The sequence below is a fragment of the Tauraco erythrolophus genome, chromosome 10 (assembly GCF_009769465.1).
Source record: "Tauraco erythrolophus isolate bTauEry1 chromosome 10, bTauEry1.pri, whole genome shotgun sequence".
Taxonomy (NCBI): Eukaryota; Metazoa; Chordata; class Aves; order Musophagiformes; family Musophagidae; genus Tauraco; species Tauraco erythrolophus.
In genome coordinates this window covers 27203941-27217340 of record NC_141474.1, presented here as the reverse complement: position 1 = coordinate 27217340, position 13400 = coordinate 27203941, and the positions used below count along the sequence as shown (strand labels likewise).

At 41.2% G+C, this 13400-nt stretch overlaps 1 protein-coding gene across 1 annotated transcript in view; it reads left to right on the top strand.

Annotated features, from left to right (window-relative positions):
• Positions 1-13400, top strand: part of AGBL4 (AGBL carboxypeptidase 4) — a 941572-nt gene that overhangs the window by 730929 nt on the left and 197243 nt on the right. Inside the window, exon 8 of the mRNA XM_086617760.1 lies at positions 12425-12539. Within this exon, the coding sequence (XP_086473886.1) occupies positions 12425-12539 (115 nt within the window). The remainder of the gene's footprint in view (positions 1-12424; positions 12540-13400) is intronic.

Genomic DNA, 13400 nt, shown 5'->3' with positions numbered 1-13400 from the left:
TAGTGGCCAATAGCAAGTGTCTACAGGGTATTAAAGGTCAAGACAAATTAAAAGGGATAGTCCCTAATGTAAAACTTGTAAAATTCTGCAGTTGAAGGAAACTGGAAAGCATAGTTGCGAATGACCGACCTTCTGCAGTGCCCCTCTGGTCTCTGTATCACACAGCTTTGCGTGCTTGCCTGGTTCATACCTATTGCTTCTGGGTCTCTGCTTGACTGAGCAACCCATTTGCAGATGTTGGAAACCATTTTTAGAATGTATTTAAAAATACATATTTTTCATTCCTTCCCTAGCATTATTTATGTAATGCTTTTTTCTTTTTTCACTGTGTATTAGATTTTCATATGTAAATGTATTCTCCGTCTCCCTCCAGAGAAATCTACCTTTTGCCTTCTTGGTCTTTGCTTGGGCTGATCTGTCCTTTTTAAGACTTTCATAGTTATTATTATTATTGCTACCACAGTTAATGCCATAAGTCTAAGAGCACAACGCAGCTGTTTGCTTGTGCTTACTGAACCTGCAAAACAGCTCTATATGACAAGCCCCCAAGGGAGGTGTTAGGCCAAACTAATCCGTCCCTCCATTCCCAGTGCCCACCTTTGTTAAACTAAGCACACTGAAAACCCGAAAGTTCCTGGTCCCCAGAGAAAGGCATTGCTGCCAGATTGTGAAAAGGTAACTCTGGGCATAGGGAGTCCTGGTCAGACAACTCAGCAAAAGGCTTGAAAGGAGAAGTGTTGTCATATTTGGCTATTCCTTGTAATCCAGCAACCTTTAGTGGTTTCCCAGTTAGAACAAAGCCTGCTTAGTCCTCCCTGGGTCCATAAAGAGTTTTTTTTTGTGACTTATAAAGCTCTGCTGGGAATCTTTTCCCTGGTGACAGCAACTTTGAACACTTTAGACTTGTAGTGCAGTCTGCTTGCTGGCCCTGGAAGAGTTTTGAACTTCCACATTCTAGTTTTCATGGAGCGGAAGAGAACAGTCATCTTCCAGGCTCTGAGGACCTCAGCCTGGTCCAGGATGGAGAAGCAATAACATAATGATCCAGATTCTTTTTTCCCTGCAAGACCCTTATAGCTCTAAATAGAAAACTGGAGAACAAAGAGGTTTTCTGTTACTTTTTCCCCTCTTTGCTAGTGCTGTGTGAGCCACTGGTGTGCAGCTGAAACTCCCCTTTAGGGCCATGGTGAAAAGGCTGATGTCTTTTAAGTCGACAAGGACAGCAGGAAACAATGCAAGGATGCCTGAGTTAATTCTGCCAAGGTACAACCTGCTTAACTCTGGTTCATCCATTCAGGGTCTTTCTACTCTTTTGTCTATTTTTCTCCTCTTTGCAATCAAGCCACTTTTCTCTTATCTTGCACTTCAGGGAAGGTGAGATCTGCGTATTTCTGTTCAATTCTAAGGCTTAAATCTTAGCTGTATTTAACATTAGTTAATTCTGTAAAAATTGAGGGCCATAATCCAGCGAATGTTTTTAGAGCTGTCTGGAGGACTTGCACTCTTGGGAAGGACAGAATTTGAATAATAATGACCAAACACATCATTTTCTGAAGCAACATCTTTAGAATGATTCTGATAAATCCCAAGTAATTCATTAATAAAGCAAGATCATCTGATCCCTGCAGTGTTTCTTCAGGAACCCTTTTGTTTCTTCTCAGGAGGAAGAGAGAGGCATCATCTAAGGGGTATTGGTAGGCTCATTTTGATGCAGAGAGAACTCCAAGCTCCTTACAGCATATTAGGAAAATGAAAGAAAACAAAACCAAGCAACAAAGCCACCCACTCAGTCTGTGCTGTGCACTGAATTTATGAACCCTTTGGGCAATCCTGCAACAGCTGTACACTCCTGCCGATATGTCCTATCTCTGATAGCCTGACACGTTATTTCAAGTCAATTCTGCAGGTCTTTGCTGTTGTGCCAGTACTGCTGGAGAACTGCATGACTGCCCTCTGGGCCTGGGGGAGATTAGTTTGTAGTTAAGCAAGCTACATCAGCCATCAGGGTAATTAAGTGGCTGAGGTATGGGCTTATCACTGCAGAGATCAGAAGGTAGTCGGCTCCCCTCTGTTCAGTCTTGTACTTTTTACCAGACAAATCCAGCCTTGGCCTCATTCTGCTCTCCTACACTGGTATAATTTTTTGAAGCTAGTGGGAATTCCATTGCTGTAAGGAACAGGAGAGCCAGATACCATGAAATAACGGGAGAAATTAACCTGATGTACCACCTGGACTCACGGGGAGTACCAAGTGCTACTAGAGAGAGTGTTCAAGTCCCATGTGCTCAGAGCTGCAGTGGGATGAGGTAGATGATGCCACTAACACCCTGCTGCTTCTCTGATCAAGTGTTCAAGCAGCCTGCTGCTGCTGCTATGAACCCCTATGTTTGAAGATATTGAGAATCTAGCTTTATTTCTTGTTCTGTGTCTTTTTTTTTAATTTCTGAAAAGACCCACAACCCGAATCAATGGCATCGAAATGAGTCCTGAGGCCATAAATTGCTGGATGCAACAAATGAGAGAAAGGGTCAAACTGCTAGGTTCCTTGGGGGTCTCCAGCTGTTAAGCTGCCAAAGCATCAGAGCGAGTCTTAAGGCATGCTAGAAGACTGTTTTATCAGAACAACATTACATAAATATGACCTAGGCAGTCTTTTGTAATGAGATAATTCTTGTGGTCTCATCTCATCTACTGAGGCCTGTTTAGTAATGTTATTTTTTTTAAGGCAGGACCAGGTGTTGGCTGGAGTAAAGTATGTGGAGAACTTTAAAGTAGGAACTAGACTTGCCCTCACAAAATGCTTAATTGTCTCTTTTTTTGGTTGATGATTTTAACAGGCAAAACTTAAATACTGCATTTTACCCTGCCAGGTGATCCTGGGAGGTGCTGAGCACCACTTATGGCTTGTGGAACAGTTTCAGCACTCCTTGATTTTTGTTTGGAAGAAAAGACAGCAGAGCTGAAAGTACTCAAGCCTGCATTTCTGAAGTGACCAGCAATACCGGTTGTCTGTGTTGCTAAAAGTCTTTCCGTCGTAGCAACTTGCCAAAAATCAGCAGTGCTAGAGACCAAGATTAAGCATTCTGGCTCCCAGTCCCACACTCTAGTCACTGGGAATGCCAACTTTAATTATGTTTTACTGGCAATGTATATCTGTATCTTTTCAGTACTTAGTCAGGATGTTGTGCTCCAGCCCAGTACCAGCAGTCACATATCCTCCAAAGCAGATGTGAATCTTTTTATGAGGAGAGAGCCACAGCTCATAAAAATACATCGGAAATCCCAGACACTCATCACTTACAACATTTTGCACTGAATTGATTCTACTTCAAGACTGCTGTTTTGTGGCTGACTCTATTCCAGTCATCCGTTTCTCTGTGTAGTCTCCTTGCTTGAAACACATCCAGAGTAGGATGGTCTGGAATTCTTCAGGATTTTGAAGCAAAGTTTGCACGATCCGAATGTAGACATCTAGCAAAAAGAGTGGGATAGTGCACATGAAAGGTAGATGGTGTAAGTGTACCTCTTTGGTGTGGAAACAAGGAGTATCCATGTAAGGAAACAAATTCGCAGTGTGCTTTCCATCCCAGTGTGTCCCATCCATTCTTAATCAGCAGACATTAACCAAGAAGGTCTGCATAGCAGCATCATATGGTCCATCTTACTACCCAATACTCCTAGAATGTTTTACTATTGCAAGATATTCCCAAATCTTCATTGAATTTGCACTTTTAATGTAATTTGGGGCTATAATGGCAGAAATGTATCCATACAATAGCGTGAGAAGGATTTTTATAACTTTATTGGGTGTCCTGGAAAGCAGTTGAAATGTTTGATTACCAAAACATCCAGTGTCTTATTTCATTATAGAACCGTGATGCAGTAACACAGCTGCAACTCACTGTCCTCACAAACTATGATCTGCTAATCTGTTTAGAGACCCCTGCACACACTTGTGGTCCTCCAGCAGAGACCTCAGTCCCCTCAGTTAAATCGTTACATGCAAAAGAATATATCTGAGAAACCTGGTGGGGTGGAGATGTGAGGGGTTGGGATGTTCTGATTCAGGTCAGCCACTGACAGAGCAGTTTTCCAATCTTTCTTATGTCGGCAGAACGCGTTTGGGAGGCTCTTGACTGCTTTTCCCAGCTCTTGCTTCTTTCACACAGGTCTGTGTCTCAGCCACGCTGAATGCCAGATTAATTATTTGTGGAACCCTGTGCTAACTGGAGGAGAGAGGGAGGGAGGAGAGGTCAGGAACAATAATTTTTTAAATGTTCTTTAAATCAATTGCTCTCTGTGCTTACCATGCACATTAAAACTTGAGTTAAAATCCACAGTGCCTTGCTCTGCCATTTTAAGTATTTGTTGCTCGGTGTTATCAATTCCTTTGCACGCAGCCCCTACAGCGAAGCGCGGTTTTCTCTGGAGCTGACATTAGCACTGTTTCACTGGGCTGGCAAAACGCAGCGAGCTAGTGCATTCCCTGGGAGAATGGCTGTTTTCCATTTATTTCACTGCTCTGGAAACAGGCCTAGCTGTAATGGCCTAACATATCTTAAAACAGGGAAATTACTAATTCAAGTCAGTGAGCATATTTTCATTTTAAGAGAGTAACAAATTAAATAAACTCCCTGCATTTTGCATTTGAGACCTCAGTGTTTCATCTGCTGTAATCTAATTCACCCATTCATTTCCTGCACATTCATTTTATCCCATTATTCGAGATTTCCTTTGCTTTTAATCCTGTGTTTTGAAGAGACATAGAGTCACAGCAGAGAATAGATCAGAGCATAAACGGTAAATAAAAGAACAAATATGCCATAATATAGCTTGATGCGCTCCTAGTCAATCTGCTTATCACAGCTGAATTCTTAAAGTTAGGTGTGCAACTTTTCAGTCTCAAGTTGATTAAAACTTATTCAAAAATAGGTGATGTGGGGCCATGTGCACAATCCTCTGGGGATTTAACTGTTGCTTTTTTCTTATTTTCCTTTTTCCACTGACAAGAGCAGTGATAGCTGCAGAAAAATAAAACAACTGAAATGACCACAGGGGCCTAAAAACTTCTTGGGGTGCTTTTAACCAACCACATTCAACTAATGAGATCTTACTCAGCACGGAAATATTACTTGTCTAGTTGGGGACACTTGAGATGAACCATAACCAGGAATGTAGCTAGTTTACCTACCACATCCTTCCCAATGCATCTCACCTGCCTTGGTTGGCTCCTATCTGTTTTGTCATGGGTAATTGTGATGTTTACCTGTTGTCTCCATTGAGAGCTTCCTGTCTGTGGGAACCACTGGGAAAAACTAACTTCTCTGCATTTTGTAAGAACTTGATTGGTTTTCACCATGTGGAACCCGCAGGCCTGTGCAGGCCCCCTCTGAGCCTGTCCTGAGGGGCAGTTAGATGGAATTTGAGCATCAGCATAGAGCAAACAGGAGGAGCAGAGGCTGAGCTGAAAAGTAAGATCCAATGAATACTCACTAAGGGTTTGTGCATGGTACTGGTTTCAGCTGGGATAAAATTAGCTCTCCGTGTAGCTAGAGTAGTGCTGTGTTTTGGATTTAGTATGGATTAGGGATGAGAAGAATGTTTTTAGTTGTTGTGTGTGCCAGTCTCATAATCTGAAGGTTGTGAGTTTGATCCTCACACGAGGCAGCAGTGGTTTCCTCTTTTTTTTTTTTAAAAAAAAAGTCTTGCAGTTTTAACCCGGCTGGCAACCAAACACCACGCAGCTGCTTGCTCACCCTCCGCTGCCGCCAGAAGATGGGGGAGACAAACAGAGGGGTAAAGGCAAGGAGACTCGTGAGTTGAGATAAGAACAATTTAAAAATAGAAATAAAATTAAAAAAAATTATAGGATATACTGGCAAGTGATGCATAGTGCAATTGCTCACCATCCACTGATCAATGCCCAGCCTGTCCCTGTCTAGCGATCCTGAAGGAGAGATCCAAAACTGCAATCCTGGAAAAGAGAACAAGCTTCCTGGCCAACCCTCAGTTATACGTTGAACAGGACATGTCATGGTATGGAATATCCCATTGGCCAGTTTGGGTCAGTTGGCTATGCTCCCTCCCAGCTCCTTTCCAGATACACACTAGCAAAGCATGGCAAGTTGAAAAGTCCTTGATTTCTCAGCAACAACTGAAAACATGAGTGTATTATCAACATTTTTCTCATATCAAATCCCATACTAAATCCAAACCAGAGTGCTATTCTAGCTACTAAGAGGAGAACTAACTCTATCTCAGCTGAAACCAGAACAGTACTGCATCTCTCTCTGAGTGCAAGCAATTCCCTTGCACTTTGTGTCTACGGAGGATGACCAGAGAGGGAGTTAATGAAAAACAGCCAGTGTTCTGGATCTTCCCACTCTCACTTAATCGCAGTGACTACTCAGAGGCATATTCACGCAGACATACATCAGGTTTGGCAACTGAAAACTGTTGACTGATATACTTCAGGCAACAGATTTTCCTTTATCTAGCACTGTAGCCAGGTGCCTGTTTTAGTTTTGCAGTATTCCTTCATCACTCGTATTATTTTTATAATTTTGATGAGATAAGCTTTGGTTTTGCCATGGATTCCAAAGGGACCTTTGGAAAAAACAAGGAAACCAATTAACACAGCATTCCAAATCTATAAATTCCTTCTGCATCAATGTTAGAGAATCAATGTGCACCCCCTCGTGCACCCCCTCAATAAACATGTTTCTAAAAAGTGTAAAATAGCTTCAGTTTGTCTGTTTTTACACATTAAGAGGAGGAGAAGCACTGTAAGAAGCAGCGGAGTCAGCATCTGCAATGATCTTGTGCTTTTGGATCACTCCATGCGATGATCTTTTGCAGGGATCATTTCAGTGCCAGCATGATGTTAGATCATATCAATAACCCTGCTGTGAGTCAGCTCTGCTCATTTATCACCATTCACATGTGCTTTTTTTTCCTTGCTGTGTTGAATATTGGAAACGTTTCAGGCTAAGATGTTCCTGGATCATTTCTGTCTGTTGGCCTGTGCTGGGGGCTGCACTGAAAGCACAGGTATGTGGTATGTGCCAGACCATGCTGGCACAGCATTGCTGTGACCTGTGCTGAGCACAGGGTTCAGTATGAGTGTGACACCTTTCCCACTGTGCTGAGATGGAGAGAAGTGTCTATCTGTCTCATTCATATTTTGTTGTTTTTTTTTTTCTGCAGCCCCATGAGAAAGGGCAAAGGCTGAACAGACAAGAACCCCTTTGCCAAAAGAGCGTTCCTTCAGACAAATGGTGGCACAGCAGCATCTTGCTATTGTTTACTGCTTGTGCTGTACGTGTTCTGTAGAGACAGAACATTGCAGCTGCTTGGGCCTATCATCTGATATTTTTTTTTTCCACCATCATATCAAACATCACATTCACCTTTCCAAAAAGCCCAACACCACGTTTTTGCTTTCCTACTCTCCCCAAAAGTGTAACAGTGTCTTTCACATGGGTTTCACTTTCCTTTAACAGAACGTTTAAATAGTTTTATATAAGCATTCAAAACTTCCTTGTATTTGTTTTCCGATTAATATATCCTATTGTTGTTAGAGCTTAATTGTTACATTCTCTTTATCTTGCAGGCCATGGTGAGCTGACTGCGGGATACCAGCAGCTATTCAGTGTTAGGAAATGGGCCTGAAAATATAAATCACTTCCTTCTTGGCACGTACTAGACACGGTCCAGGATACGTTTGCATTAGCAGTTGCCATATTGCATTAGGATCTGTGGTGATTAGATTTTCAGTAATAGGAGCAGAGCAAATGTATTATATAGTTATACAATTAACCATACTCTCAGACTGACAGTGAAAGGATGTAGTAATGGAGCAATGGGATAAAACAGGCTTTTCTTTGGAAGTAGCAAATGTGGAGAGGTCATGTCAGAGATGACAGGAAGTTCAAACAGAGTTTAAGGCAGTTGCTTGAGGAAACACCCAGACAGAACAGTGGAAATCATGTGAGCAGAGGTTTCTTTGACACGTTGCTGGAGAGAGAACAATCAGCTTGCTTGTGAAGCACCAGTAGATAATTTGAGCTGGATTAGGGTGGGCAGAGATATGCCACAGGATCCGGTGTTGAAGTAGGTGAGAGGTGCTGAGCTGCAGAAGGCAAGAGAAATCTGAGAAAGTGTGTTTAGCCTTGAGAAAGAATAACAACAGAGAAGTGACTTGGACTAGAGGAGATTTGGTCCTGATTTAGTACAGTTTCTGTGAAGCTGTGTTTACCAAAGAAGACTGGTAAAAAACTGCTAAAATTTTTGGAGCTATTGTGACTGTGTCTCTAACGACTCACAGTTGCCAGCATAGTTTTTGTTTTCCCTTCTTCTTGATTCTTTTTTCCATTCCCTCACAACTATGAAAAGCTCCTTGATGTTAATGTAAAGACTGCTTGATTTTTAGTGGTCTATGGATAAGCCGCCTCTTATGTCATGGCTAAATGCTGATTTCTGAGCTGTTTCAGTTCCAGGCAGCATCTGTAATTCCATGTTATTATTTGAAAAATAATTATTTTAATTACTTTCCAGAAAAGATGATACAAAAATAATCTATATTGTTTTACTTCTGTTAATTAGAGAACTTTTCTATACTGTAATGTGCCTGAGTAGGCCCATTCCATCATGTTATCCATTTTATTTTAAAGTCACTTGAAGAGCTAATAATGAGTATTTAGTTATTGGGCTATTTTCCTTGATCTCCAGCCACAGAGATTTGTTTTTAAATAATACTTGTCTTATTTTTCATAACCGATGTGACTGATTCAGATTGGATTATTTCATTTGACCCAAACTGGGGCTGAGGTTCGAAGATCCAACCAATCTGTGGGCAGCTCTTTTTTTTTCTTTAATAGCAGACTAATTGGCAGACCAATTAATCTGCTCATCTGTGAAGAGAAAATTTATAGCAATAAGTAGTTCTATTTCCAGAAGTCATTCTCTAAAGTAACATTACAGTGGCCGTGTTTACTTCATGCCCTGCAACACGATCCAGTGCTTCAACAGTAGCACAGGTCAATTAGTGGACAAATTAAGCAATTATTAGCCACTAACAAGGGTGACTGGCATCATTACCCTTCCTGTTTACCAGCAAACTGTTATTTTAATACAAAGATCAACAAATAAATTAGGGCATCTGTTGTATTGCCATGTCTGCCTTGAAGTAAATGATATTAAATGGGCTTTGGTTGCTGCCAAATTCTTAACCCCAGCCTAATGAGATACACTGATATGTCTCTTGCTGATTATAGAAGCTGTAAAATCTAGTTTGTATTGATTTATTAACAGGAGACCAAGTTCTCTGCAATGGTATTTTTTTAATAGTCTAATATCTATCTTTTTACTTTAAATGTTATTGATCCAGAGACTATTGGGTTCCTCTGAAAGACAAAGCTATTTGTTAATTGTATTGATTATTTGGATGCTTACAACGATTTTATCGTGAGGTTTGTGTACATAGATGTATGCTTTCATCTGATGGTTCTCTTATGTTCCTTGGAACTGCCTTTACTTCCAGGTTAGACTTCTGTGAGTCAGTTATTTTTAACTCTTGTCGTGTATTTTTATCATGAGGTAAGACTTCAGATTTAATTAACTGTCTCCTAAATAAGAGAATACAGCAAATCTCTCTGGATTGGGTGAACTTGGCTGCATTACCCTCTAACAGATTGTGGTATCTTGGGAAATGCTGGGTCTCGTTTGCTACCAAGCTGCTGGGTGCCCAAGGTCAGTCTCTTCCTTTTAGCCTGGTGTGCATGGTGCAACAGTGAATCATGCAGAGCAGAGGGTCGCCCATTACGTGTTTATACACAGCCTTCCACATCATAGCATGTTCTCAGTTAGGGAACAATAATTCCCTGCGTGAAGCTGAAAACTGTAGCTTCTAGTTGCCAAGATGCCTTTGCCAAGCTTTGTGAGTGAGGCTGCATCAATAATAGCAGCAAAATGAGCAGAACCTGGACAAGCCTATTCCCTGGCGCAGTTACAGCCGGAGCAAAGCTCTCAGAGTTTGGGCTCTTGTGTTACTTCTCGGAAGAAAAGCAGTCATGATATCCCCGAGGTATTTGTGGTCCTCCCTGCTGCATGAAGGGTTGTCACAATTAGACGCTTGGTGCAGTGCCAGATCTCATGGCAAAACAGTTCCACCAAAGTCTTTGGTGGTGCGGTGATCGTGTACACAATGCAGTATTTATGCCACATTTATTGTGACTGCTGTCAAAGTTCATACCTGACCTAGGATAAAGTATGTTTTGGACATACTGATTTCTGGATAGTTAAGTCTTCGAAGTATTTTAGAAAACACAGACTGATGTGATGTTTTGAGTCTAGTTGCAGGCTCTTTAAAAAGAACACCACCATAGTGTCTCCAGAAGCCACGGACTAAGAGTGGGATTGTATCCCTTTAAGTAGTTTTGAGCCCTCCAGGTGTGTGTACTGTGGATTATGTTTTAGACACTGCCAGAAAACAGTTAGAGCAGCAGTTTAACACAACTAAGCCTTTCATGTTTGCATACAGTTAGGAAACGTGGTTATTCAGGATCCAACTGTGTCCCTGTCGTTTCTTCATGTTCTTGCTGTTGTGTAATGAACAAAAGACACAACACCAGCCAAAAAGCAGATCGATGTTCAGTTTCCTTCGTTGGGAGGAGGTAATTGCAGAAACATTTCCTGAGCAATATAATTATGTATATGCTAATTTGCCTCAGAAACTCAGGTTTAGTCTCTTCTCAAGTGGAAGACCTAGTTACAGAAATGGACTTGTTCTTCAGGGTTAGTTGCTAATAGATGAAAAAATTGCTGATGTTTAGAGTCAATTATACCTCGATCGTCTTAGATGTTTCAGAAGCTTCATTTTTCCCCATGTGCCTCAGCAAATTAGAATTCATTCCAACAGCAGCATAGGTTCAGATTTGGTAGTATTTGAAATACAAAATAGACCTTAGGAAAGAGGCTAAATGTAGGAATTCCACAGAACGTGAGATTTTGGTCCCATCTTTTAATGTATGTTTCAGTCAAGCTATAAACAAGTGTGTTTAACCTGGCATGTACCTGGGTTTTAGTTTGTTTGTTTTTAAAGATTTTGATTGCATCACAAAAAAAATCAGGTCTAGAGTCAGCTTTTTTGAAGTCAGCTAGTTAGACCATGCTATCTCTTCTATGCTGAATTGTTGCTTGTTATATCTATTTCCTAGGGCTTTGCCCTGTCCAGCACTAAACGTTTCTGATGACAGGGTTCCACTCTTCCCCTGGAGAGACAATTCTACAGTCTAATAGAGCTTGCCATTAGTGAAATTTTACTGATGATCAGTCTTAATTTTTCTCTGCTTAATTTTTTCCTGTTACTAGAGCGTAGTGATTGATTTATTCTGGGGAAATTCAGTAAATGGTTCCTGCTTCACAGGATGGACCTTACAATAAATAGCAAATTGTCATGACCTGTCTGTGGGTGTCCTGAGATTACACAGGAACTCAATTTATCTCGACATTCATTCCCTGGAAGCTATTTCTGTTGATACCAACTCAGTGGAGGAATGAGCAATGAATTTAACTGCCAGACTGTCTGCCTCCTGCCTTGGAGCAAGGAGATGTTTAGTCACTCCCTGAGCACAAGGCCCAGAGGCCAGAGCTCCTGCAGGGTCCACTGCTGTGACTGTGCCTGAAGGAAGGGCATTTAGGATCTGGTTCCTCCGTCACTTGTCTTGGTTCCATGTTAAAGGATCTTCACTGATAAGAGGGAGTTACTCCTGGTTTTTATGGGTGTAAAATGAAGAATTCGGCCTTACAAATTCCAGTATATCAGTCCTGCACTTTTCCTGTGCCTGTTAGAGTTTAATATAACACTCTCAGTTTTAGTGAGACATTTTATATCTCTTTATACATGCAAATGATCTGAAGTCTGCGTTCATGCCAAAGGTAGGTCTGGGCATATGTTCAAACAAATTTGGGGTGCCTCAGCTCAACAAATTGCCACTCGTGAGCTGAGCTGTAGTATGTGCCCATGTATGCATGCTGGGTATATAAGGCGCTATGCTTAAACAAGTAGGTTTTACTTCATCTCACCATTTAGGAGGACAAATGTTTTGTTATTGTGGCTCAGCTGATGAGCAGTAACTTCTCCCTCTGTAGAAGCTTGACAGTGTCTGGTAATGTAGCCATATTGTCCCTGTATTATGGGGATGGACTAAGGTATTTATCCTTAAAGTTCTTATTTCTGGAGTTTTTAGAAGGTGGCAGGCACTACATGATTGCAAGCAGTTGATTCTGTTGGAAGCAGGAGCAGTGCCCGGAACCAAGAGGAATGATCATTCCTAATCTTTTATATGTGAAATTTCAGATAGATACCTGGAAGTCATTGATGTCACAAACTCCCCTCTTCAAACTCTTCTTTCGTTTTTCTCAGGTATAATTGATTTCCTTGTGAGCCAGCATCCTGTTGCGAAAGTACTGAGAGACCACCTGGTCTTCAAGATTGCACCCATGCTCAATCCTGATGGAGTATACCTAGGAAATTACAGGTATGGTGTGAGTATGAACCTTCATATTTTTCTATCTACCTTATACACCCTGCACTGTTTTGTAACTGAATCTTATATGGCTTATTTCAGTTCATTACTCTTAAACTGGAGGTTGTCGTGGCCATATGCTTCCCAAACTTCCCATCGAGGAAGAGGGGTCAATGGCAAGTTTGCTTGCTTCAGAAGGTAGCGAGCAACTCTCCATGCTAGCAGGGTATCTGCTCTGCAAACCTCTTCTAGGTGTGAGAGTTAGCTTAGAGTGAGACCTTAGCTGTGTTTTATAAATGCATTCATTATGCTGCTCATCAGCCTCTATGTAAATGTGTCAGTCAATCACAGTTCCCTTCAACTACCCAGATCATCCATTAAAGTCACAGATTTCAGTCTATTATTGTACTGTAATAGATAGGGATACATGGAATGGAATAATCATTCCACCCTATGCTAATTTTGCTTCATTTTAGTATTTGAATTACTGCTTTACCACCTCCTCTTTGGAGAACGTATTCAGATAATCTTTTGTTTTTCCTAAAACTGTTTGCTCTTAATGCATTTATTTACAAAATAAATGTGCTGCTGGAGGTGATAATGAAAAGCAGTTGATTAGTTGATGATTTGTTTGTGGGGGCAATTACATGTGCCACACAGTTCTCTGGAGAAGCCCCTGAGAAATGTAATATACTGTATGTGGTTTTGCTTACAGCGCAAGACTAAATAACATGATACACTCTGTAGCCAGGCTAACTCGAGCTTTGATCTAATTAAGTATTGCATTGCTAAGCAGAATAAGACTGGTTTATTGTGTGGATGAGGAGACCACTGAGGAAGAAGCCAGAAGTTGCGGAAAATGGTGTTGCTGGC